The 24,931-nt window shown below is 42.6% G+C and overlaps 1 protein-coding gene across 3 annotated transcripts in view; it reads left to right on the forward strand.

Annotated features, from left to right (window-relative positions):
• PRKAG2 (protein kinase AMP-activated non-catalytic subunit gamma 2) overlaps positions 1-24,931 on the forward strand; it is a 210,604-nt gene that overhangs the window by 65,269 nt on the left and 120,404 nt on the right. For 2 of the 3 annotated variants that reach the window (XM_068175001.1, XM_068175009.1), the window contains exon 3: positions 9,826-10,105. In XM_068175001.1, the coding sequence (XP_068031102.1) occupies positions 9,826-10,105 (280 nt within the window). Of the gene's footprint in view, positions 1-9,825; positions 10,184-24,931 lie in introns of those variants that run through there. The other variant, XM_068175025.1, reaches the window with a different exon arrangement.

The following is a 24,931-nucleotide window of genomic DNA, read 5'->3' on the forward strand; positions in this document are numbered from 1 at the left end:
TGCTGGGGAACTCTTGTAGATGCCAGGGAAGCTAAAGTATGCAGTGCTACCAAAAGGTGCTTGTTTGGAGGGTTTGAATAAAGTGAACAATGTGATGTTTTTGGAAGGGATAGTCATGCTGGAAGAAGGCAGGGGTTTCTGGCTGAAACTTGGTTTTTCCATTTATCACCTTCTTTCCACAAAGAAAGGTGAGAAAGATGTATGAATCTCAGTCATGAGGAAATAATGGGCCAAGGCTAATTGCCCTGATGTGCAGAATTACATGATGTCATTTAATGACTTCCACTCTACTTTTCCTGAATTCTGTCATTTTCTTCCAACTGGTCTCAGGACTATTTTTTTACAAAAGCACAGAATCACTGAGGTTGGTAAAGACCTCTGAGATTATGGAGTCCAACCTTAGATCACCTTTGGTGAGTTCATGTCTTGTTGAGAACTGGAAGGACATTTCAATAGTTGCCTCTTTTTTTGTAGCATTGCTAAATGCTGGAGCAAGTTCTGCTTATGGAAGTGCAACTGACTTTGGAATAAGCATGGAGCTGGGGCTTAATATCTGAAGTTGTATTTTTAACTGACTTTTTGACTGAGTGTGTAAGACCTAGTGTTTTTTCCTACTGTTATACTTGAGCTCTGTTCAACAAATACAACAAAACGGTAAGAAGGGAGCTGGCAGTGCCCCACTTCTCACAAAAAAAAAGTGATCGTATTTTAAAATCCATTGCCACAAAATGGATTGACATCCAATATGTCATTTTCCTCAATGAGAAGCATGGGATTTTTGCTGGTAGTGAATGATGAGTAGCATCAGACTGCAGAATTTATTTAATTCTAACTAAAACATTGCCAGTCCCTACTGCTGATACATAAAAAAGTCCCCAAGTTACTCTTCAAGGAGGAAGATTTTTCTTAGTTCAAGTTTGAAATCACTGTATGGTGTGTAACTTTTGTCTATTAAAAGTCAGTATTTCATCAGTAATTTGGCTTTTTCCATTCACTCATCATGCTGGAGACAGGCAATTCATCAGAGGTCTCTCTCTTCCTGCACTTAACTCTTCTGTCACCTGGGCTATAGATCAAGAGTAGTTCACAACCCATTTTTCCAATCTGCCATTAATTTAATTCTCTGCTCTTTTTGAAGGGCTTTTAGAAACTGAATTAACGTTTTCCACAGAAACTCTCAGCAGTTTACCGTGCAAGTGTCTCTCAATCATTATCCTGTGACAACAATCCTCATTACACAGCTAGGAAATTCAAGTCTAGAATTATTTGTTCAGCTTCACATAGAAATTTTTTGGCAGCAGTGGCAAAGTGACACACATTTCCTGAAATTCAGCCTTAATCACTTCTCATTAATATGTCTACTATTATAAATGATGTATTCTTCTTTCCTTTATGACTAATGGCAGGAAGAGGATAGGGATAGTTTTCACCCTCCTGTTTTGAAGATGGAGAATATAATACCGTGAAGGATCTTGTGTGGAAATGGCTGGCATGGTGTGATGGAGAAAGGGGCCTGGAACAGATATTTTTACCCCTTATTTCCAGACAAAATGCCTTAACACTTGTGTGGGTGACTTTGTCTAAAGCAACTGGTATTGCTGACTGCCCCGTGCTCAAAGGTGGGGCTCTCCAGAAATGGCTTAAAACCTTCCTGCACAGAGGATCATTAAAGACAGAAATATAGACCAGGACAACTGAGAGCTGAAAAGCAATCACATTTACTGCATTTCCTCATCCTCGGAAAAGACTGCGGAAGAGGGGCAGTTTAGAGACCTGGAAAATCATGAGTGATTGGGAGCATCATTCAGAAAATAATTCTGGTATGGTGTGGCAGGGCAGCAGTCAGGGATGAGTGCCCCTCTGCACCCAAATGGCTCTATCCATTTTGGAGGTCTTCACACCTTGAATGTTTGTAGATCTTTCATCTCAAATGTAGGTTAAAGGATAAGGTGTGGAAATTACAGGAAACTGAAAACCATTACTTTTAGCTTAAAGCCCAGGGTTGTGAATAATCAAAAAGAAAAAAAATTACACAGGAAACTTCTTTATGAGGAGTCAGCTAGCAAATTATAGATGGAGGAGGGAGGAGGTGGGAGAAAAGACATTTGAAGAATAATATTGAGCCATTTCTTTATGGAAATAACAGAATTGTCACAAAAACATAGACAAAAGCTTGAAGAAGAAGTGTGCATTAAAATTCTTTTCTCTATGTGGGGATAAAGCTGAGGTGATGTTTATCTTAGATTACAAAGGTGAGTCTATCCTATTAATAGCTTAAGTGTCTTTAAAGCACAAGCTGTTAAAGTAAGATATTTTAAAATTAAATCCAAACAACTCTGATGAAACACTCTTGAATGAAGTGGTAGAGCTTTCTCTGCCAAGCGTTGATTGTGAATAAATCATGGAGCAGAGATGAAGTTTCAAAAGACTGCAAAAAAAGCAATTACCATGTTAATATTTATGATGTTTGCAATTAGGATAATGTACAGGTTTGTCAAACATTCGTCCTGAGCAAAACAATGAAATAGCTAATGTTGGCTAGTTAGTGATGCTGTTATAATAGACTCATTTGGATTGAAATTAATTGTAAATGGCTCTTATTGAACAAATGTGGGGGGTTAAATGAACTATAAATTGGGTTGAGAAATGTCATAGCGTTGGTGTCATTTTTATAGAAAAGGAGCACAAGCCATTTTTATTTAAGAAACTGGAATGAGACTGAATAAACATGGAGCCTAGTAAATGAATAAAAACCTGGCTGCTAAAATAAATGGAGACTCACCAGTGGAAAATTTTGTTTCTAGGCAGACAAAACATTCTGTTGCTGTACTATATCATACCTTATCAGTGGTTTGAAAGATAGACAGACTTATTACTGGTACAATTTATGGTTCATACAAAAATGAGAGGGGAGAGAGTGGTAAATTCTGAGCAAGAGACTCTGATGCAGAATGACATTACTCACTTAAAACACATTTAGCAAACAAACAGCCCATCTCCATTTGGCCAACTTGTGATCAGTTACACCTAGGAGCATCTAATGCAGACTTTTTGGGAAATCTTTCATGAAGCCTGGGTTAGATTTTGAGAATAGCTGTAGGTAATCAGCTATTTGTGGATTCTGGATGTGACTCAGTGGTTAAAGGATTAGTTTGGGTTCAATGAACAAATGTACAATGTAGAAAGGAAGGAATAGAGTGAAAGTAGACATTTTGTTCTAACTTTGTGGCACTAACTCACTGTTCTGCTATCAGCAATGCAGGGAAGTGTTGGTGAACTAGAATCAGACATTGCCGGAGTGACTCCAATATTGAAAGATTCCAAGCAGTGTTTTGTCCTGCTACTGGTCCCAGAATGGTTTTTGTTTTGTCCAGTGACTCATGGGAATGGCATGACCAACCCCTAGATAAGGGAGAAGAAGAAAAAAAAAAAAAATCAGCCTGTCCTTCCTCATTCACTGGCAAATAAATCTCCTTTGGATTTACTTTTAATTGTCCATTTTTTATGAGCAGTGAAGATGGGGAACAAGTCCTGGATAGTGCCACAGCCTTGGCATAGGGCACCTGCAGTGGATGCAGGGAGCTTCAGGGCAAGGCCATGTGCAACAACCACTGCACAGTGATGTACACAGCTCCTCCCCATCCTCTGCTTTGAAATAAATGTACTTAGGGATGAGGAATTGGACAGGGAACAGCCCTGCTCTTCCCTTTCCTAATGCCTGCTTTCTGTCTTTGAGCAGCCCTGCTCACTGCTGGAAGCCTTCCCCTGACCATGTGTGCAGCAGTGCAGAGCTCTCAGGGCCTGCCAGAGCAGCCAGCCTCATCCCATTGTATTTTAATCTGGGAAAGTGTCATTGTACTTTAGTTTTGGGAAGTGGCATCTCTGACCTGTAAAACATGGTGCCATCTCAATTGGTGCAGCTCATGCAGAACGAAGGGGACCAGTGGTGCTGAATGTGACACTGGGAGAGCCAGTCCTTCATTACCTTTCAGTCTAATGAAGTCAGCTCTTGTGTCTCTGTGAGCGCTTTTATTCCAGCAGAATGAGAGAATCATCCAATTAACTTTATCAAAGCGCTTTTTTTGCTGGGATTCAGTGGAAGGGCAGGAAACAAGTGCAGACATCTATCTGGTGTATTGTCTCTAATTGTGTTTACTGTCCCTGTCAAGGATGGTGGGAGGTAATTCCTTTTCTGTTCCTTGCCTTTCAAAAAAATTTTACGTGAAGAGGCAAAATAAAGGTCAAATAACTCACTGTTGTAAAATGAAACAGAACTCCATAGTGCTCCATAAATGTCCTCACTGTTCAGGGTTGAAGAAAAAGGGAACAGAGCTCAGGAGCGTTTTATAATTTTCACTTAAATTCCGAAGCATTTTGAAAGGCTGTTTAGATTGAGCCCATTTGTATTTGACAAAAATTTTTTTTCAGCTTGTTTTGAGAAATGAAACTAAATTCACCACAAACTGAACCAGAGCCAGAGATTTCTCAGAGAGAGCATCCTTGGGGAAGGCTTTGTGGTCAGTCAAGGATCTGTTGCTGGAGCACCCTTGGCAGGAGAGCAGAGGGGATGGCTGTGAAGAGGTGCTGGGCACGGGCAGTGCCTGGATTTCCAACACAGTCTCTGCCTGTCCATGGTCAGGATCTTCTCAGCAGAGCTCATTCATTTCTCTGGGCATGCAGCTTTGGCAGGACACTTCTCTCCCCTGAAGTTCAGTGCTCCTTAATCTCTGGGCTGGGACCAGAAATTTCTCCTTAGAGAGGACTTTATCAGGCAAAAAAAGAGTGATCTGTTTTCCAATATAAAGCAAAGGAACTAAAATGACAATGTTGGGAAAAATTCTGCCTGTGGCAGGGCTGAGATGGGTGGTGTGAGGATGACAAGAGACCAGTTTGTGGTGAAATGTGAATAGTTTGCTATCTTAGACCATTGCACTGGGCATTATCATATGGTAGTGATCAAGTGCAGTGCACTTCAGTATTTCTCGTGAAATAAGATGAAGAATTGCAATCCAGGTAAGAAAATAGATGAAGGAAAAGGTTGGTATTGAAAGGATGAGTGCTGGATGAAGGGACAGAACTGCTGGGATTTCCCCAGTGTCACTCCTGGGTCTTTACCAGTAAAGCTGAGACAAAAAACAGAAGAACAACAACCACATTTGTTGAAGATGCAAAGGAAGGTGGTTTTTTTGTAATCATAGGGAGGGATCTCATACAGGAAGACCTGGATGACCTTCAGGGTGGCTAATTCTTAACAGCACAAGATACAAGGTTGTTCACTTGATGTATGTTAACCACAGCAACAAGTAAAAGAGGTCAGGGAGTGTTGTCTTGGTCTGAAGATGAAGGGTTTGGGCACAATCCTGTTGCAGAGCCAAACTCTAGGCTAGGAGAAAGGAAGAAGAGATTAGGAAGAGTGAAAGATTCCATCATCCACGTGAAATGACAGGGGCCGCTTTCGTACTCTTATTCCTTGTAGTGAAATCTTCCAGAGCTGCTTGACTTGGGGCGAGTGCCCCACCATCACTTTATGTTTCATTCAAAAAATGGAAGGCTAAGTCTGCTAGATGCCAAACACTGCAAGACATGTCTCGTTTTGTTGCTTTGTTTTCAGCAGTGGATAGTTCTGGATGTATTTTCAGAACACGCCTGTGATCACTTCGTGTGTACAACTGGGCAAAATCTCTCCCTGGTCCCCAGCTGGGGATCCTTTTGTGCTGCAAAGCATGAAAACTGGTAACAATCGAGAGCATTTTCGGAGATCATTTTCTCAGTGCTGTGTGAGATAACCAGTTTAGCCTTGAACAAGTGCAGTTGGTCACTAGAACCAGCACATCTGATGTAGAGCAGGGCTCTGCTCTGTTGCTTCACCTCCCTTGGGGAGCACATTGCTGTAGGCTGAGGGTTGGGTTACACTGGCACTAACACCAAGCTGCTTATTTAGCCCTATTCCAGCTCCACTGTTCTCTGCAGGCATAAGGTCAGGGCTGACAATTCTCTCCAGCATAAGCAGTTTTAAGATTTAAGGAGTCCAGTGTTGGGCAGAGAGCTCAAAGATCCCATTTATTCTTTGCACAAAGCCAACACAGGAAATGTTTTGTTGTTGGTTGGTTGGTTTGCTTTTTGGGTTTTGGGGTTTTTGTTTTGCTTTGTTTTGTTGGTTTTTTGGGGGGAGAGTTTGGTTTTTGTTTGTTTTTTTTTGTTGGGATTTTTTTTTAACAGCTAAACAATCCTAGTACTTAGAGGATTTTTAAAATTTTTTTATTAGATGCTATTTGTGCAATGATTAGTATTGTACTTGCATTGTGTGTTTGGATTCCTTATCTCCTGGAGGCCAATTGTCTGTTTGGGATAAAATGAGCCATAGCCCCACGTGCATTTATATTGGTTTTAGGTGTGTTTCATATTTCTGCCCATTCTCTCTTTACAGCTTCTCCTGGACCAACACAAAGTGATTCACAGTGCTTACTAATGTGAGAAACCAGGGTGTAATACTTTTATTTTGCTACTAAAGCTCAGCTGGGGGAATAGTTATCTTTCCAAAGCACATGTGGGAGTTTTCAGCCCACCTGCCTATCATAGCTTTAGGGAATGAGTCCAAAAAGCATGAAAAACAGGCTGATGAATGATCTAGCTGTGTAACCTGCCTCTAGCATCACTGCCAGAGTTGTCACACCAAGTCTGCATGGGCTGATGGGGTTTATTCCACAGCAAAGATTCTTCTGCATTCCCAGCTGAAGCATGAAAATGAGCATTGCCTTATGACTTTTGGATATGCTGTGATAACTGTTGCGGCTGATTTTACTTGCAGAAGTACCTAATAATCTTTTTAAACTTGCAATCCATTAGCCACAAATTATATTCTAAGCAAGCAATCCTGTTGTAATTCCCCAAGCAAAATCACAAGTGTTTACCCACCGTGATAGTGGGTGTAACCTGTGTGTAATTAACAAGCTGGGGAAGAATTCAATGTAGTAATTTCCTTTAATTTGGTTGCATGCACATGTGTATTTAGCAGTGTGCCCTTGGTGCTCTGACAATTAATTAATTCATCTGCCTGGCACGATGGAGAGAAGGCAACTGGTTGTGATTGCAGTAAATAAAAACACCCTGCTGCTTCTGCTCAGAATTTGAGAACAATTTGCTTTTGTGTCTGGCTTGCATGTACAAGGGAATACTGTCCTTTTTTACAAATTGTTGTTTGACATTTTGCATCTCTAAAATTGCTTTAGTGTGTAAGGACACAGCAGTTGTTTTGAAGTGTCTCCTATCAGTGTGTCATTTTAACCAAACAAGCATGCAAAATAAGTTAACATGAAGCCTTAAGGGCAGTGCCAGAATTAAGTCCTTGGCTTTATAAATGTCATGGCTTGTCACTTTAGGAAAAAATGTAATGAACTTACCATTCTGGAAACACACCTAAACTACAGTAACAGTGGCAGATTTGTATAATGATTAAAATAAGCTAGAAAATGTTCTTACTCCTCACTTTCAGGCAGTAGATTTGGCAGCAGACCTATTTAAATTGCAATGCAGTAGGAGGTGCCATTGTGCTACTTGGTTGTTTCTTGAACTGTGTAGTTGTGAAGAGAACAAGGCATAAGTAGTCTCAGATGATTTACAGATGATATTTTAGTAAAGTTAATGAGCTTTTATGAGAAAGCTCTCACTTTGGGACTGTTTTACCCATGACAAAAATGCAATTTGTTTATTAATTTCCTATAGCATGGTTATTATTCCTGGTCTCAGTTGAGGGACTGTGCCCTATTATTCTTGATAAATACTCACTGGGAGACAGTCTGAGTGCTGGAGGACTTAGAGTGGGAATAAAGGAGGTACAGTCCTCATGGCAGAATAGGTTTGTAGTTTGGAATGAGTTTTCAAGATTGCACATAGAATCCGTGACAGAGCTAGGAGGCAAACCTGAGCCTCAGGCAACTGCATGAAGCATGAAACACTGCTTTTTTCTTCTCTTGTGGAGACTGTCCAGAGTCTGTTGTTGCTTTTGGTAGTTGCTATTGGTTCAGTTAGAATTGATTTATCTCTTTCAAAAACTTCCCCTTAAGGGTTGCTCCTCTAATTCATCTGTAAAAGGACAGGTATATGTTTGAGATATTTTTGCCCACACGGTCAAAAACAGGAATGCAGTTACAAAAAAAAAAGTTGTTCTGTCTCTTGTCATACATCTCTGTGCTATGCAGAGGAACACAAAACAGAATTCATCATCCAGCCAGGGCTGTGCTGGCACAAGTCTGTGCCCCTCTCAGCGCACACTGAGGTGCCACTCGCCCTTAAGGTTAGAAACCTTCCCCAAAGGGAGATTGTAATCTCTGCAGGGCTTTCTGCAGTTCCACACATCAGGAGCTGCTCCAGCTCTCTCCCAGTCCAAGTGGAAAGAGGAACTGGTCCAAAGTGTGTGTGCAGGATGCAGGTCTACAGGAAGGGGGACCCTGGGTTATGGAGGAAGCAGCTATTTGGCCATTATGCTGCTTGTACATATTTCTACACGTGTTTTGGAGCAGTGAATAAACATTATTTTGAAAAGAGAGTTATTTGCATGGGTTTTAAACTTTGCTGACCCTTTTTAGTTGTGTTCATACACACAAGCCCTTCACCGACCCAAAGGAGAGCATATGTGGCATGTGTGCCTATGAGGTTTCCTTCCATCTAAATCATCCTGATGAAAGATGATTTTCCCTGCAATTATTCCCATGGCAGCAATGCCCTTCCCTAACTGGACTGGCACACATAAGAAGACATCTTCACAGGCAGGAGTTACTGCCTGCTCCATCCCTCCTGGTTGGTGTTGAGTAATTGGGCAGAGGAGCAGGCATGCAGGGGGCCGTGGGCACATCCACCTTGGCTTTGGCTTAAGCATTCCCTGGTGACCTGAAACCCACTGCTGCCTTCTGCCAGGAACAGAGCCCTTCATTCATGAGAAATGGCCCCAGCTAAAACAGCAGCCTTATCCCCACAGAACTACTTTGTGCTTCCAGAAGGAAATCAACTCTCCGTATAGCCCAAGCACGTGCAAATCCCACAGAGATTTTGGGTCAGCTTCTGTTAATTGTATGGGGAGGAGAATTTAATCTTAGTTCCTTTTTTTTTGTTTGTTTTTCTGGGTTCTTTTCTCCCCCTCACTGGGAGAGCCTGCACAATGCAGAGCTGTGCTGTGCACAGACATTTACACTGCTGGAAAGGCAGCCCAGGTCCCAAAAGGGATCCGGCTGTTAGAAAGGTCATACCCCAGCTCAGGTAATTAGCAGGAGCGTCATCACTCTAAAATGGTTCCTCCATTTTTGGGATAGGAGTTGCAATCCCACAGCTGTGGCCAGCGTCACAGAGGCCTCTCAGGCACTTGGGGACTTGTGTGCTGTGCTGAATCACATCATGGGATGGAGATTTAAGAACTGTGGGTAGGTGTTTAAATTCATGGGGAAGGCTTTGGGGCACTGTGTTTCCTTAACCACAATCACTAAATAAATTCATTGCCAGTCATCTTTCATTTGTCCCAGGAAGGAAGAGGGGTGCGTGACAGATAAATTCCTGCATTATGTGTGATAATAAAATGTATGCACACCTTGAAATGTTTTTGTGAAATTCAGGGTGTCTTTAGGAGCAAGGGGCAGCATGAGGCTAGAGAGGTGGCACACACACACCTGTGTGTCAGTGGAGGCAGGTGCTGGGGAAGGTGAGCTCTGGCTAATCCACCACCCCAACAAACAGGAGTTGGCTCTGTTGAGACAAGTTCAGAGATCCTGGAGGTCTGAACTGAGCTGAATTAATGGAAATTTTTCTTTTTTTTCTTCTTTCTTGTCTCCTCCTCAGGTGGACGACAGCTACTCAGCCGGCAGTCCTTCAAAAGGCCTTTTCTCAAAGGGGCTCCAGAACCGACCTTCCAGCCCCGTTTCTGCCCCTGTGAGATCCAAACACAGTCCTGGCTCACCCAAAACAGTGTTCCCCTTCCCCTACCAGGAGTCTCCCCCACGCTCCCCACGCCGAATGAGCTTCAGTGGGATCTTCAGGTCCTCTTCCAAAGAGTCTTCCCCCAATTCTAACCCGTCTACCTCTCCTGGGGGCATCAAGTTTTTCTCCAGATCAAGAAAAAGTAAGAAATTGCTCATGTTATTTCAGGAAGATACACGGTACCTCTGGGCTTGGCCCATTCTTTACCTGCGGTAGTGAAGTAAGTGCAGATGAGGCATGTGCTAATTGTTCATTATCTCTTTCACTGACCGTGTGTTGTGGGTTTCTGACATGCTGGCCATTAGGTGTGACTTCTGCAGGGCCATGGACACCTCAGGAGCACCGACACAGGGCTGAGGATGTACTCCTGTACTTCGTTTAGAAATCTTTTGTCCACGTTTGGGAGTTTCCTGGGTGGTTTCAGCGAGGCTGGTTGGATGTTGGTGCGAGGAATTGAGAAGGGCTGAAGATGTTCATGGGATGTGTGGTGGAGGTGGGCACTGACATGATGTCACTCAGAAGTTACAGGTTCTGTAGACCCCAAAGGGAATTTCAGCTGTGTTCTTTGATTGGTATTTATTTGCCCTATTGTAGGAAGGGCAAGCGACCTTTGCTGGATGGAAATAAATTTAATTTGTTTCCAGTCAAATGACCATTAAGGGGATATTTGAGCTCCTCTGCAAGAATTTGAAAGGCATAGCAAACCTCCTTGGCTCAGAGCACTTACTATATACAGCTTGATACTCGGCAAAGATTTTAGCTCTTCAGCAGCCTGGGTGCCATTAACAGCACACTGCTAGAACTCAGAAAAGAGCAGAATTGAGGATGTGCTTCAATTTCAAAACTTTCTTACTGGATGAGGTTTCCCAGTGCTGGTCAACAAACTAAACCTGATCTGCATGAGGGTTTGGTGGCTGTGGGAAAGGAGCAGAGTTATAGGGGAAAGAGAGGAATAATATGTTGTGGATTCTGAGACCACAGTGAGTTTTCTGTCTGTAAACGGAAGAAATAATGAAAAATTGTTGGCAAATCTTCTGTGACAATGTAGTTACAGAATTGGTCATTCATATACCTGCATTGGGCTATGTGTTTCCTGCAATGTATTGATAATTTTCAGTGATTATAAATAGTAGAGAGGGACCTTCTAGTTTTTCTTTATGAGAATTTATCTTAAAATCATTGGCTTTAATCAGAACAAGTCATTTCATAATGATTTGTGCACAAGAACACAGCAATACAAACCCAAACAGGGTTTTTCTCTTTGTTTATCAGAAGTGTTGTTGAAGGTTAATTGAAATGGTATCTTTTCCACTCCTTGCTTCTCTCTAAAACACCACCAGGAGATTGAAAGTAGGAGTCCGTGTTTCTGAAGGACTCAGAGAAGGCTCTAAACATCTATTCAAGGACATTTCTTCATCCTTGCTTGAAGTTAAATTATGCTTTTTACGCTCCCCTCTTGTTAAAACCTCACAATAATTAAAATTAATTTAAGTTCTTCTTGCTTGTCCACATGGGTTCAAATATGGCCTTTAAATATTGGCAGTATTCTGCTGGTGGAGAATGCAGACAAGGGCTCTGCTGCATGAGTAGCAGCAATTTAGACTGCAGAGCAAAGCCATCCTGGGACTTTGTAATCAACTTATCTGAGCAGCCAGCACTATTTAAGTCCTAGCTAGGTACAACAGAATATTAAATAAAGGAATCTTCCAGGAGTCAGCAAAATCCTTTTGATAAGGTCACATCCCTGCCTCAGGAACAGGCTTGGAATGGGGCCATGCTATATCTGAGCTAACAGAAAATATCCATGACCCTGCTGTTCTGGGAGCCTTGCAGGAATTGCACTGGGCTTGGGTGCTTGTGGTCTTTTGTTCTTAAGGCAAGAGAGACAGCCTCTTGGAAAGGGTGTGCTGATTTTAATTGGTGTTTAAGTTGACAACTCTTCCCACAGCTTTTTGCAAAACAGAACATTTCTTATCTTAAATGCTTTCACAGCATTTAGCTCTCTTACAGTGAGTCTAATGCAGACACCTTCCCTTCACTACCACATTAAAGTAGATTTTGTCCAGAATGTGCTAAACAGGGGGCAGCCATGAATTACACTCTAAGAGTTTACTATACTTAATTAACTTGGATAGGATTTTATTTAGCAAAACCCTTTCAGGACTTCTGGAAAAGTATAGGTTAGCATTTCTGCTGTATTTTTATATTTTTACAAGCAATACTTCTGCATTCTGCTACTTTGCAAATAGAGTAACCCCACGTACTACAGAAGAATAAGTTAATTGGTTATGTGCCACTCAAAACAAGGTCTCTGTGACTTGAACAGCATTTCCTGAGAGACAAGACTTCTCAAACACTCCTCAAACCAGATACCTCAGACTTTTGCAGAGGTGCTGTGCTGAAGAGCTCAGAAAAGCTAAACCAGCACGTGGCTCCACATTTCTAAAGGTGCTTAAGTGCTTCAGTGCTCAAAATTGTCACAACCTGTGTGATTAAAATCCCATTTTCTCAAACAGCTTAGGATGCCTGTGTTAAAAGTGAATGAGACTCAGGTTGTTTTGTCAGTTCTCTGTCTGTGAGTGCATTGAGATCAGCTGGACTTGCTGTGTTTGCCTGCCTTTACATCCCTGCTGGTGCTGGATTAATTGCATTAAAATTAAAATTAACTCTGTGTTAGACTGCACTCTGGGGATCACCAGCAGGTCAAGGGAGGTCATCCTCCCCCTCTGCTTGGCACCAGTGGGACACACCAGCAGTGCTGGCTCCAGCTGTGGGCTCCCCAGTACAAGAAAGATGGGGACCTACTGGTCCAGCAAAGGGCTGTTGCACTGGGGCTGCAGCACGTGGTGTAGGGGGAGGAAGAAAAAGGAGGAGAAGACCTTTGTGCTCTCTTCAGTTTCCTAATAGGGTTAGGACAAGACAGTGCCAGGCCCTTCAGGGTTGCCCAGAGAAATTGCTGGAGTCAGCGAGGGAAATGCCAGGAACGTGTAGGGAAAATGTTCTTGGAAGGGCTGGTGTGGCAGCAGGGCTCCAGAGGGGCTATGAAATTGCTGCCCTGGCAGATTTTAATCAATTGACTGGACTAGGCTTTGAGCACCCCAGTTTAAAGTTGCTTTGAGCAGGGATCAGACCAGAGATCTGCAGATGTCCCTCCCAGCTGTGGCTCTTCTGGCAAACTCTGTACTGGAGCCTTCCCTTTGGGTTTATAGCAAACCTGTGTTTTATCCAGGCAATCAGCAATTAAAAAAAAAAAAAGTATCAGATAAAAGTTCACAGGGACCTGGGGTTTGTTTTTGTCCCCCACTTTATCTGAAAGGAGTCTGTGCTGCACTCCTTTGCTGTCATCATGAGCAGTATGTGGGGGAAGGTAGGTGCAGTCCTTGTTTTAAATAACATACCCTGTCTTCCATCCACTTCCTCCTCCCACACATTGTTCAAAACATAGACTAACCTGTTACTCCGCATATTCCTTGTTTTTCTTGGAAGCAACTTCTTCCTAGCTTGTTTTCATTTTAAAGACTATGTGTGGTATTCACAGCACTTGCTTTCCCATGTAGTTGCTCTTTTCCCAGCTAAGTTATTTTGCCTTTTGAATATACACAGTTTAGGAAGGGCTAGGGTAGGACAATGTTAAAACAGAAAGTGATTTGCAGATGTGAAACTTAACATGTTTTCCACTTCAAGCTGGGAGTTTAAATGCTTTACTCATCTTCAATATTTTCTCATTGGTTTTGGCAATATCCAAGAGCTCATCTTTGTGCCTCTTCCCTTTGGTTACCCCAGTTCAGTATCTGGTCATAACCCCACAGCTCTGATCTGACAAAAGATTTGCCTTGAAAGAAAAAAATACCTTCCAACAAGATGTACTTGGCTGCCAGCCACTTCAGGTAGTTCATAAGTAACAGCAGTAAACTGCTGGTGGGGGCTTCACATTCAGCCTCCCACCTTTGCAAAAATCCACCTCAGGCCCCCATGGGAGAGGCTCTGCAGTGACCTTTTTGGGTGAGGTGTGTGCTTGGCCACTGGGCCAGCCCCTTCACTTTGAGAAGTTCACTGCAGAAAAATCCAAGGCAGCTCTTGGCTTGCTGGGTTTCTGTACAAGTGCTCTGAAATTTAATAATCAAATTTATTTAATTTTTCATTTCTTTTTTGTTTGAGAATTTCTTTGCAACAGCACTGTTAGATTGACAGCTGAAAGCTGAATATGATTGGGGGTGAATTAAGCCTGGCTTTGAGGTGAATATGAATATGAGGCTATGGGGTGAAACTGAATATGGATTTGGGATTAATTAAGCCTGGCTTTGAGGTGGTGCAGAGGACTTTCTAGTGCTGCTCCCTGTGCAATGATGCTTGGTAAATGCATCCCCTCAGTGCTGCCCACCTTACACCTCCCAGGGCCAGGTGCTTTCTGCAAGTGGAGATTGGCTCCAGCACATGGACCCAGAGCTGGCTTCAGCCTGCAAGCATCCAACAGTGTGTGTATATCAAAGGACAGGAGAGGTGGTTGTGATTCATTGGGATGCAGTGGAAAATGCTGGGCCTGGGTGTGACATCAAAGCAGAGATTAAGGGATGGTTTTGTCCGGGATAGAGTTGATTTTCCTTCTAGTGCCTGGAACAGTGCTGTGTTTTGGATTCAGTATGAGAATAACGTTGGTAACTGCACTGGATTTCTGGGGCCAGGTTTTGGTAATGGGGGGACTACAGGAGTGGCTTCTGGAAGCTTCCCCTGTGTCCAACAGAGCCAGTACCAGATGGCTCCAAGGAGGACCCACTGCTGGACAAGGCTGAGCCCCTCAGCAACAGTGGTAGCACCTCTGGAATAACATATTTAAGAATGGGAAAATATCCTGCACAATTGAGGATGTACAGCTCAGTACCACCGGCAGCAGCGTGGGCACATGAGCAGCCATGGAACATTAAAATAATTAAATTTTAATTGGATTTGAAGTGCATTAGTGTGACCTTGTAGCTTGCAGTAGGCTTCCACTGAGCTGACACTGATTTCACAGATTTTCTTTGGGGACAACAGGAGGAAAGGGTGAGTGAAGAGGTGCAAGCTGAAGTTTGAGGGGCTGCAAAAAGTGATTTCAAAATTGGCATTGTGGAACTGCTTCCCAGTTTGTTTTAGGCAGGCTTAAAACTGCAGGAACTGCTCTTATGAGGCACAAGTTGGGACCTGCTGCTCCAAGACATGGTTGAGTCCTGGCTGCAGTGGGAAGGCTCTTCCCATGTGTGTCACTTTTGTGAGAGGTGTGATGCCAAGAGAAAGCAGTGACACTTCTCAGTAAAGCAAACTGGGGTGATCCAAAGTGAACACAGGAGGATGACCTTTTCTTGCATGACCTCTCCCTGCACAGCCAAAACATGTACAAATAAAAGAGAACAACTTTATTTCACAAAGTGGAAATCAGGGAGCTACCCCTGCAAATAGGCCAAACTCAGGTACCCTGAATATTTTATTAGAAGTAGATGGCTGTATGGAATTTAAGTCATTAACATGTACCTTTTTTGCTGGGTGTGAGTGCCTCATTTGAAGGACATCAGAGCATCTTCCAGTGCTGCTTCTCCTTCTGAAACTATTGGTTCAAGTACCAGCAATACTCATGACACATTAATGATGCTGTCAGTTTTACCAGCAAAGGAAATCAATTAAAAGGTTCCCACTGACCTAAAGCTTTGGGTTGTGGTGCATGGGATCAAAAGATAAATTTAGCTTAGAACTGAAAGTTGCTTATGGAACATTGAATTGAAAATTACCCAGCTTTGAAGCACCTTGATGCTGGTGGTTATATTTGAATCACGGTGAATTTTCACTGCACTTGAGAAAGGAAATGTTTTTCAATATAAAGTTTTAGTGTTCTGCTTGCTCTTAATACTCTTTTCTCCTTCTGGTATTCAATACTATTAACTGTGGTGCCTAAAGTAATCCATAATGAGGACTCCTGGTGCTTCCATAATAATGGTCCAGGTGGTGTTTTCTTCAAAAGGCTGTGAGAAGCAAGGGAGAATTGTTGTCATTTACCTTATTCATTCTAATAATTTATTTTCTTGTAGAACATCTCGTGGTTGGATCATGCCCTCTGTGAGAAAAACCCATGACTGTACTGATTTTTGCCCATAGATGGAGCAAGTAGCTCTCATTTGCAGTAATCCAGGGAAGAAATTGGGAAAACCCTGCCACACTGCTGCCAGATTGTGCTCTGATACCTTGAAGGCCTTTGGATTGTGGCTGATCTCTGCTAAAATTTTTCTTCAAGCATTCGACTGAAGTTCATTCCCTCCCAAGATTTTACTCCATGTTTGTGGTATTTAGGTGACAGCTGTCAGAGAAGTGAGTTTAACCCAGGACAGGCTGTTGTGGAGGGTTGGCTGCTGGGCACAGACATTTCACCTTCCCTCTCCTCAAGCTGTTTCCCACCCTTACTCTTCAGGAATGTTTTCCTGCAGGATGGCACCATACAATGGGGTGTCCTTCCTCATGCCAGCTGCTGCAATCTGCATTTGGATTTTTTTTTTTTTTTTTTTTTTTTTTTTTTGCTAAATCCATACATTCCTCCAATGGTCTTGGAGCCTCCCAGCCTCTGGACCACAACTGCAGAGACCCATCAGTTCCAGCCTGCACTGAACACTGAACACTGAGGCCACTCCATTTCCAGTTCTTCTCCTGAGTTCACAGTGCCCCAGCCTTCTGAATGGGCAGGCAGGTGGGGTGCAGAGGGAAAGGGCAGGAGGCAGCTTTGATTTGTGGCTGTGACCACTACGCAGGACAAGGAGGGCAAGCTGGGGAAGGACAGGGCTGCTTGGTCCAGGTCCACCTTGGGGGGTGATGTAAACTCTTCCACAGTCATGCCATAAAACCTGGAAAAGGTGAAAAGCTGATTGTCTTGCTTTATTCTTCAGTACTGGTGTGCAAGGACATTTAATCATCCTTTTTCAAGCTTGCTTTGCCCTCAGAGGCAGACAAGGGGACCAGCACTATTCATTTTGGTCTCATCTACACTAGAAAAATTACTTTTTGCAGACAAAATGTGTCAGCACTGCTGCAGCTAAGCTGATGCTGCACACATGGCTAAAGACCAGCCACGTTCAGCACCATTTCTCCTGCCAGTTACTGATGTCTGCTGTCAGCAGCAGATGATTTGTCTGGTTAAAACGTGCCTATGGGGATTGTTCTTAGTTTATTTGGAGATATCTTTCTATGTGCTTCCCTTTTCACCTTAGTTTCTCATGGTCAGTCTTGTCTGCACAGGGAGAAAACATCCAGTATGCTTCTATATTCCTCCCCTCTCTGTCTAGGCAAGAAGGATTTTTCAGCTTGTCTTCAAATTTCTAATGATTTCTATGCAGTCATTAAAAAAAAAAAAAAAAATCAGTCCCTAACTTTCATCTGTAGGGTATGTGTCAGACCTGTGACTGCATTCATTCCCATTTTTTATCTCTTTCCTAGGGTTTCAGCTGTGGAACATACTGCAAATAACCAAACTTTTTAATAATAACCAAATTAGTATTTCTTGTGATGTATGGACAAGACCTTAGTTTTATATTTGCTCTCTTAGAGACTGCTGCTGGCATGAAGGGGAAATAGAAGCTGCAGTCTGAACATCTCCAAAGGCTGATGAACTGCTGCTCTTTGTGTCTTTTGATAAAAGTTGCCTGAAGGGCATTGCTGACGTGCAGGTGACTTTTCCACACAGGCAGCAATGTAAGCAATAGTAAAGCTAAGGAGAGTGTTTTGCTGTCTTAAGCTGTCTAACCACAGGAAATAATTTGGAAATAAATTGTGGGGGAAATTTTTGTGGTTGTGGGCTGTTTATATTTAGCTGTCTGTATTTTACAAATCCGAGAACATGTGTAGGAGCAGACCTTCAATTATATTTATGCATCCATTTTCCATTTTGATCAATCATTTCAGAATTTGGTGCCTAAGCAAGTATTTGTTTATAAGTGCTAGAGAAATCCTATTTATTTTAGTAGGTTTGTTCACACATTTAAAAGTACACACATTTAAAAGTACATGTGTTCATACATTTAAAAGTACATTGCCTGTCCTTATTCTAGGTGAATGCTTGTCCTAATTACACTGAAAAAGCATTGTGCATCCAAGATTTTTTGCTATGTGTTTGAGTCTGGAGGAGTAATAATGACTTAAGGTATCAGATCCAAGTTTTACAGATATCATGGGTTATCAACTGCTTAGATAAAGTGCTTGGAAAATGCCTCAAAAATGGGCTGAATAAACATGACAAATTTTGACTCAATCAGTTTTCTGATCTGGAAAAATATGTAATGAAAGAACCTGATCACAAGGCATAAAAATGCATGGATTGAGGAATACAGTGGGTGTAGTAGAGTGGGTAAAATGCAGTTAAATCCCAGGCTCAGGCCAGCTCATAGCCCTTCTTGGGTCAGAGTGAGTTATGTCTGAGCTTGGTCTGATTTTAAAAATAAAATAACCCCCATAAAAATGATGGTAAATTGCTGTGCATTGTGAGAGTCAATAGGGCAAGGAGCTGATCACTATCATGTCTCAGTTTATAGGCTTTGTGGAAATGAGCCTTTGCTTTTTCAGCCTTTGGGCTGTGAAAACATCTTGAAGGGGAGCTCTGCTGATAACCAGTGATTTGACTGAGAGGGTTTTATAGGCTTCACAGAGACTCTGCTACTTGCCTGCAAGGTTTTCCAGATTTGTTTCCTGCTTTCACATGTACATTGTCCCATTGACCATAAAGCCAGCTGAAGGTAACATCCCCATTTATATGGGAAGTGATCATGGGCAGGCCCTGCAGTGTCACAGCTGAGCTGCTGGAAACCATCACATGAGCTTCCAGCAGCTGCTTTAGCAACTCCTCTCCTCCAGCAGTCACTGGCAGAGTCACAGATTGGGCAAGGACAACCTGGATCATGGACATGGATTCGCTCAGGGGGTGGAACACCTTCAAGTTGTGTAGTGATCATCTGACAGTGGAGTTGTCGTTATCCCATTTGATCTGTACAGCAAATTTCGAAGCAGATTGGTTGGTACTGGGAGAAGGAAATGTGGAAAAGCAGAGTAAAAAGTATAAAGCTCTGCATGGTGCCAGGTTTAGGATATTTTTTTCCCCATTGCCACAGTAAGTCAAATAAATATCAGTCTGAATTAGGAGATCTAGGAAGAAGCCTTTTGTCCTTGCAGTTTGACAGGGGTGAAACTGTTGTGGAAATGGTGTAATTCCAACCTAGGTCACCGATCTAATTCCTGTTCTTCTGAATCTGTGTAGTGCAGCTGAATCTTTCCATGCTGCATTCTCTTTGACCAAAGTGAGCTCATGTTTCCTTTGCCGAAGACAAGGAGAACAGAGATGCCACTTTTTAAAATTATTAGCTCAGGATTTTCTAGCCCAGTGAGTTAATTGATTTGAGGTTTATTGTGCGTAGAATAATAAACACATCAGAAGGCTAGAAGTCATGCTCTTAGTTTAAAATGACAGGCAAAGTCTTCTACTGATGTCAGAAAACAGGTCTTGGGTCTAATTCTTGGACAGTGATCTATGAATGGTTCCCATCCATCTGAACCTTTCAATAAATTTGATTGAAAATCCATCAAAACTCCTGACAAGCTTCCCTGGCACAGTGTGGGACATACTGAATGAAGCACAACACTGTGCAAAGGACCCAATTCAGGTTTATAAAAGCATTTTGTTACTCACAGGCACTCACATGCATGTTAGCCAGAGGTCCATGCTCCAAATTTTGCACCAGTTTGTGATTTGCCCTCTCTGAGCTGTGCCAGTGTTGTATGAAGTGGTTTGTGCTGCTGAGTGGGTGTGTGGGGATGCTCCACAGAAAAAGTGCAAAGGATGGGGCAGGGAGATGAGGATTCGTGGGGGTACAGTGTGAAGCTGGAGTAAGCAAAAATGTTGTAGTGAACGTGATTTTGAGAGTAATGCCCTGAATAGAAAACTTTCTGAAGGGAAGGTTTTAGTCAGTAATCTCTGATTACCCATCTCTGGCAATAATCTGTGCTTGGTGTTCTCACACCCTTTGGTCTGCTTGGGTATTAGAATTTGTTATCCAGCTGAACACCTAAACGAGTGCATCTGCAGAGCATTGCTAAAAGATTCAAATGGCAGAAATTAACTGATTTATGACAGTCCTAAAACCAGCAGTGGTGACTGCTAAATGACAAACCTAAAGCCAGCAGAGAGCTTACAAAGGTCCCTATGCCTGGGATCTCCAAGATGGATCTGTAGACTCAACCGCCTTCCCACCAGGCAAGGCTGGTTCTAGAAAGGGCACCAAGTGTTAATGAAATCTAAGCTTCTTACTTTAGTTTTATAACAAAGCAAAACAAGAAACAAAACAATCAAACAAACAACACCAAAAAAGGGTTGTGGATTGTTAGGTTTTGATTTGTTGTTGTTTTGGATTTTTTTCTATATAAACTTTCTGTTACGCCCTTTTCTTTTGCAGTTCACAGAGTATTTGAACATTCTTCTGTATCTTAAAAAAAACCACTTGTCTTAGATGATGAAAATATTAATGTGTGTAGCTGATATGTGTAACAAGTACTCAGAGGCTTTGATGATCAGCCATCAAAGCACCTCAGTTCTTTAGTTAAATTATTTTGAAACTTGCCTTGGGTTTCCTGTAAGCACACTTTGGTTGGCAGCTGGGGTGGGTTTCTTTGTAGTTTGCTTCTTGCAGCATCTCCTGCTGTTTACAGCTCTCTGAGCCCCAAATGTGAGTGAGTGCAGGGCTGGGAGCCCTGTGTGGGCGTGTGACACGGGACCGTGGTGACAAGAGCGTGGGAGCAGCTGTGCCAGAGAGTGCCACACTGTGCCAGCCCAGACTGCACCTCCCTGGCAGCTCCAACAGCACTGTGAAACGTAGGTGCCCTCCTGTGGGCATCCCACTGCTTCTCCTTCTTGTGTGGAGAGCCTGGGATTGCCTTGCCTGCCTGGAAATGCTTTGGCTTAGGTTTCGAGCTAAGAACTTTTGACTATGCTTGCTGTTGTTTTGTTTTGTTGCCTTTTTTTTTTTTTTTTTTTTTAAATAAAAACACTTCTAAACCAGTTAAAACATCAGGGGCTAAAAGCATCCCTCCCTCCAAACTGTAATTTCAGCAGTTGTTCAAGAAATCAGCTTCTCCTCTCCTCATCCCAGGAGAGTTTAACATTGCCTTCAGGTCAGGATATGACACTCCGTATCAAGGTAGACGTTGAATTGCATTGATAAATGCATGGACCTCAATGCAATTAAATTTTGGCTGAGGAACACGTGTGGAGGTAAGCCATTAATCAAATATTCTTCAACAAACACCATTATTTGGCAGTACAGAGCATTTCATTTCAGGGTCACTGTGAATGTATCAGCTTCACTGCCTGGGCAGAAGGTCTGGTGTCAGATTTGTTTGCTTAACCTCAGTATAAGGTTTCCACAGCTCTTCATGTTCACACTCTTTCCATGAAACTGTTTAATGGTGAGAGAACTGCACTTGGCAACCTGAGATGTAGCTCCAACAGGATGAAGCTGTTTGCACTAAAGCTTTTGCTTCAATTCCTCTTTCACACTGACATGCCCCAGAGCACTGAGCATCCAGAGGCCAAAACTGGCTTTGTTCCACGCAAAATAGAGGTGCACATCTAACTCCACAAAAGTCAAGAGTTTCTGGAGGGAAGGTGAAAGAATTTCACGTGAGCTAATGCTTAATACAGGAGCAAGAGCAGCTACAGGTGGCAAATAGAGCCCGTGTGATTTATTCTGTGTCAGCATCTGTATTAGTGCTGCCTCCTTTGTGTGTGGTAGAGAAGGGGTGAGTTTGGCCATGTTCAGTGCGCATTTAAGGATTTCTGAAAGACAAGAAGCACCAGTGGCAGCTGAAACAAGTAGCTAGCTAATGGAAATGGGCTTTTGGCAAAGGAGTCCTCAGCAAGGCAGCACCAGCCCGAACTTGTTCAGGAGAGTGAACCTCAAAAATGAATGCATGGTTAGCAGAGTTTTTTTCATCTTTTAGAAGAAAGTATTGCCTCTTGCAGCAAAGCTGGTTAAAATGTGTTTCTACTTCCATAAAGATCAAATTTTGCTCTGTTATGTGCAATTAAAGACATTGGATTTACCACCTCTGACTTTTTCACAGAGACACAGGAAGATTTCATTATTGGGCTCTGATCCCAGTGGAACAATTTCCAGACTTGGGTGCCTGAAATCAATAGTAAATCCCTGAGCCATATAAGTCAGTTGATCTGAAGAAAAAAGCAAAGACCTCCTTAAAGCAAAACAAACAAAAAGCAAAACAAAACAAAAACCCAAAACAAACAACAAACCCCCAAACCCACCAAACCAAAAAACCAGAAATATTTTGGCTAATTTCAGCAATATTTGCTCATCCCCCCTGTGAAGGTGGAGAACAATAAGCAATAGTTTCCTACATGGGGATCTAAGTGTTGGGTTTTGTGTTTAAAAGCCAGAGGAAAACCCTTCTGATGCAATCAAAGGGATAAATAGTAAGTAATGAGGAATATTGCTGATCTGACATCTTGTATGTTTGCTGGTGTTCACAGAAATCTTTCAAACAAATGGTGGGGATTAGTGCAAACCCATTTGTACAGCTCTCTAGATTTTGTTGGATCAGAAGCCCAGTCTGCAGAAAAATAGGTGAATTATCAGCAAATTCTTACTAGTGTCAAGGGAAGACAGGTAGGGAGAGACGTTCTAAATTTAGAGAAATGGTCAAAGCCACAGCTGTGGAGTGACAGATTTGGGCTTTGTTGCAGAGGTTAAGAATATTTTTCTTTTTCTCTATTTGTTGTAGAAACAAAGGCCAAAAAAGAAGCTGAGATTTAACATTTTTTTCTCAATTTCATTGATGTATATAATAAATAGCCATTCCTTTGGGATTCCTTTGTGATGGGCCACAGTCCCTTGAAGTTTGTTTAAGCAAAGAGGATTTATGCTCTGGTATTATCCAGGCCATTGGAGTGAAGAATGTGTAAAAAATACTGGAATATGAAAATGCAAATAAGAAGATTAGCATGTCGTATTTCTGTGTGTTATATGGAACATCACCATGTAGCAATAGTCACACATATCCATGCTGTCAAATAAATCCTGAAAGATAAGGCTCTCCTGATTTTTGGGTGGTGTGGGGGGTGTGTGAGCTTCTGTGCAAGGGAGATGTCATCAGGGGGGTTCTGCCCCATGCTGATGTGCTGCTTTTTCATTTAATCACAGAGTTTAGGGATGATGAAGAGAGCTGAAATCTCAGATTTTTTTTAAGGGAGAAAGCCCCACCAGACACTCAAGGATGGTGGCTACCTTGGGATTGTCCCCAGCCTCAGAGAGTGGTGCTGGAGGAGCACGTGGCTTTTCCAGAGGGTGACATCTGGGGTAAGGTTCCTCACTAAATGTGACTGTGCTGGCAGCTGGGGAAGCTGTGGGTGGCTGCAGTCCCTCAGTGACCCAGGAGAGGTTGTGCAGCACCCAGGAAGCCACAAGTTAGAGAAGAGGAGATTGAAGACCCTTTGGAAACTGTCCTTAGGTCAACTCTTGTTCTAACCACAGTTTCTTGGCATGGGTTTTGTTAATAAAGACATGTTACTGCAATTAAATGGCATTAAAGTCAACCCAGCCACTGCTGAGGACTGGCCAGAAGTCATGCTGCTGTTAAAGTCACCCATCATTTTGGGATGAGCTTTGAGGCAGAGTGTCTGGAGCTTTCTTTGAAGCAGCTGGAAGCCACAGTGGCTATCAGAGGAAGTCCCTACAGCCCCTCTGTTTGGAGAGCTGGGATTTGGAGACAGTGAACATTGTCAGTGGAGGAGCTTACAAAGCTGAATGGGTAAAAAAATCTGTGCTGCAGAATGGGAAACTTATATCCAGTGCATGCAGCTGCTTCCCTGGAAAGCCCAGATACAAACTCAGGAAGGGGGAATGCCAACAGAGCATGGACAGCAGTGGTGCCAGGGCTTTGCCATTTTTGGCTCTGGTTTAGCCGAGAGAGACCAGAGAGGATCCAGCTGCCCTGGGCTGGGCTGGGAGCCTCACCTGTGCTTGGAAAAGAGAATTGGACAGCGTGATTATCCGGACTCACACCATCAGTTTTGCTCCTTTATTGCATTTTGTATTTAAGAAGAGGTGTGCAGTGGGAGAAGGCTTTTCTTGTGCACAAGTTCAGTGGGAGCCTCCTGGCACTGCCTCCATGCACTGACTTTTGCATCTTCAAACACAATCAAGTGCTCTGATGGTTCCAGCAACATCAGACTGGGGAAGGCAACAGCAAAAGGCATCACCACAAAATGAGCCTGTTGAGTCATCTCCACCTTTCTTTCCTCTGCCTATGATTTTGTCCATTCCAGTTTTAAAGCTGAGAAGAAGAGACATATTTGTCAGGGCTTGTTTCTGCTTCTAGGTTTCCATCCGGGTTTTTTTTTTGGCAATGTCAAGTTTTTCTGAGTAAATTTTTTGCTGGTGCTTAAATTTTAAAATTTGGAGTGCTACAACAGGAAAGTGTCTTCCTTTCCCCATGGAGCTTTTGAAGCTGACAATGCCCAAAATCTCATGTCTGCTACTATTGTAATGAGAGGGGAAACAGGATTACATGGAATAGATGAACCTCACGTGTTCACACTGCTTTGTGCTTGGCATCAGCTGGGAAGAGTTATGAGATTGTGGTACCTGTTCTTGTTGCATTCAAGCTTTATTTACCCTTTTGATATGATGCAATTGTGATGTTTAGTGTTAAAATATATGGATTTTTTTTTTAATGAAGAACTGGAAGAGGAAGGAGAGCATGCCCTTTGCTTCAGCATGACTAAACTGAATCATTCCCCGGTGCAGAAGGGCTCTGCAGGAATGATGTTTGGGGTGGCATTGTTGAAAGACTTGCTTGCCTATTGAAATCCTACGACATTATTAGATACATTTAAAAAGTGACACTAAAGAAAGTATCTGAACAGCACATCATTTCCTTTGGAAAATAACCCTGCAGG

The sequence above is a fragment of the Anomalospiza imberbis genome, chromosome 1 (assembly GCF_031753505.1).
Source record: "Anomalospiza imberbis isolate Cuckoo-Finch-1a 21T00152 chromosome 1, ASM3175350v1, whole genome shotgun sequence".
NCBI classification, from domain to species: domain Eukaryota; kingdom Metazoa; phylum Chordata; class Aves; order Passeriformes; family Viduidae; genus Anomalospiza; species Anomalospiza imberbis.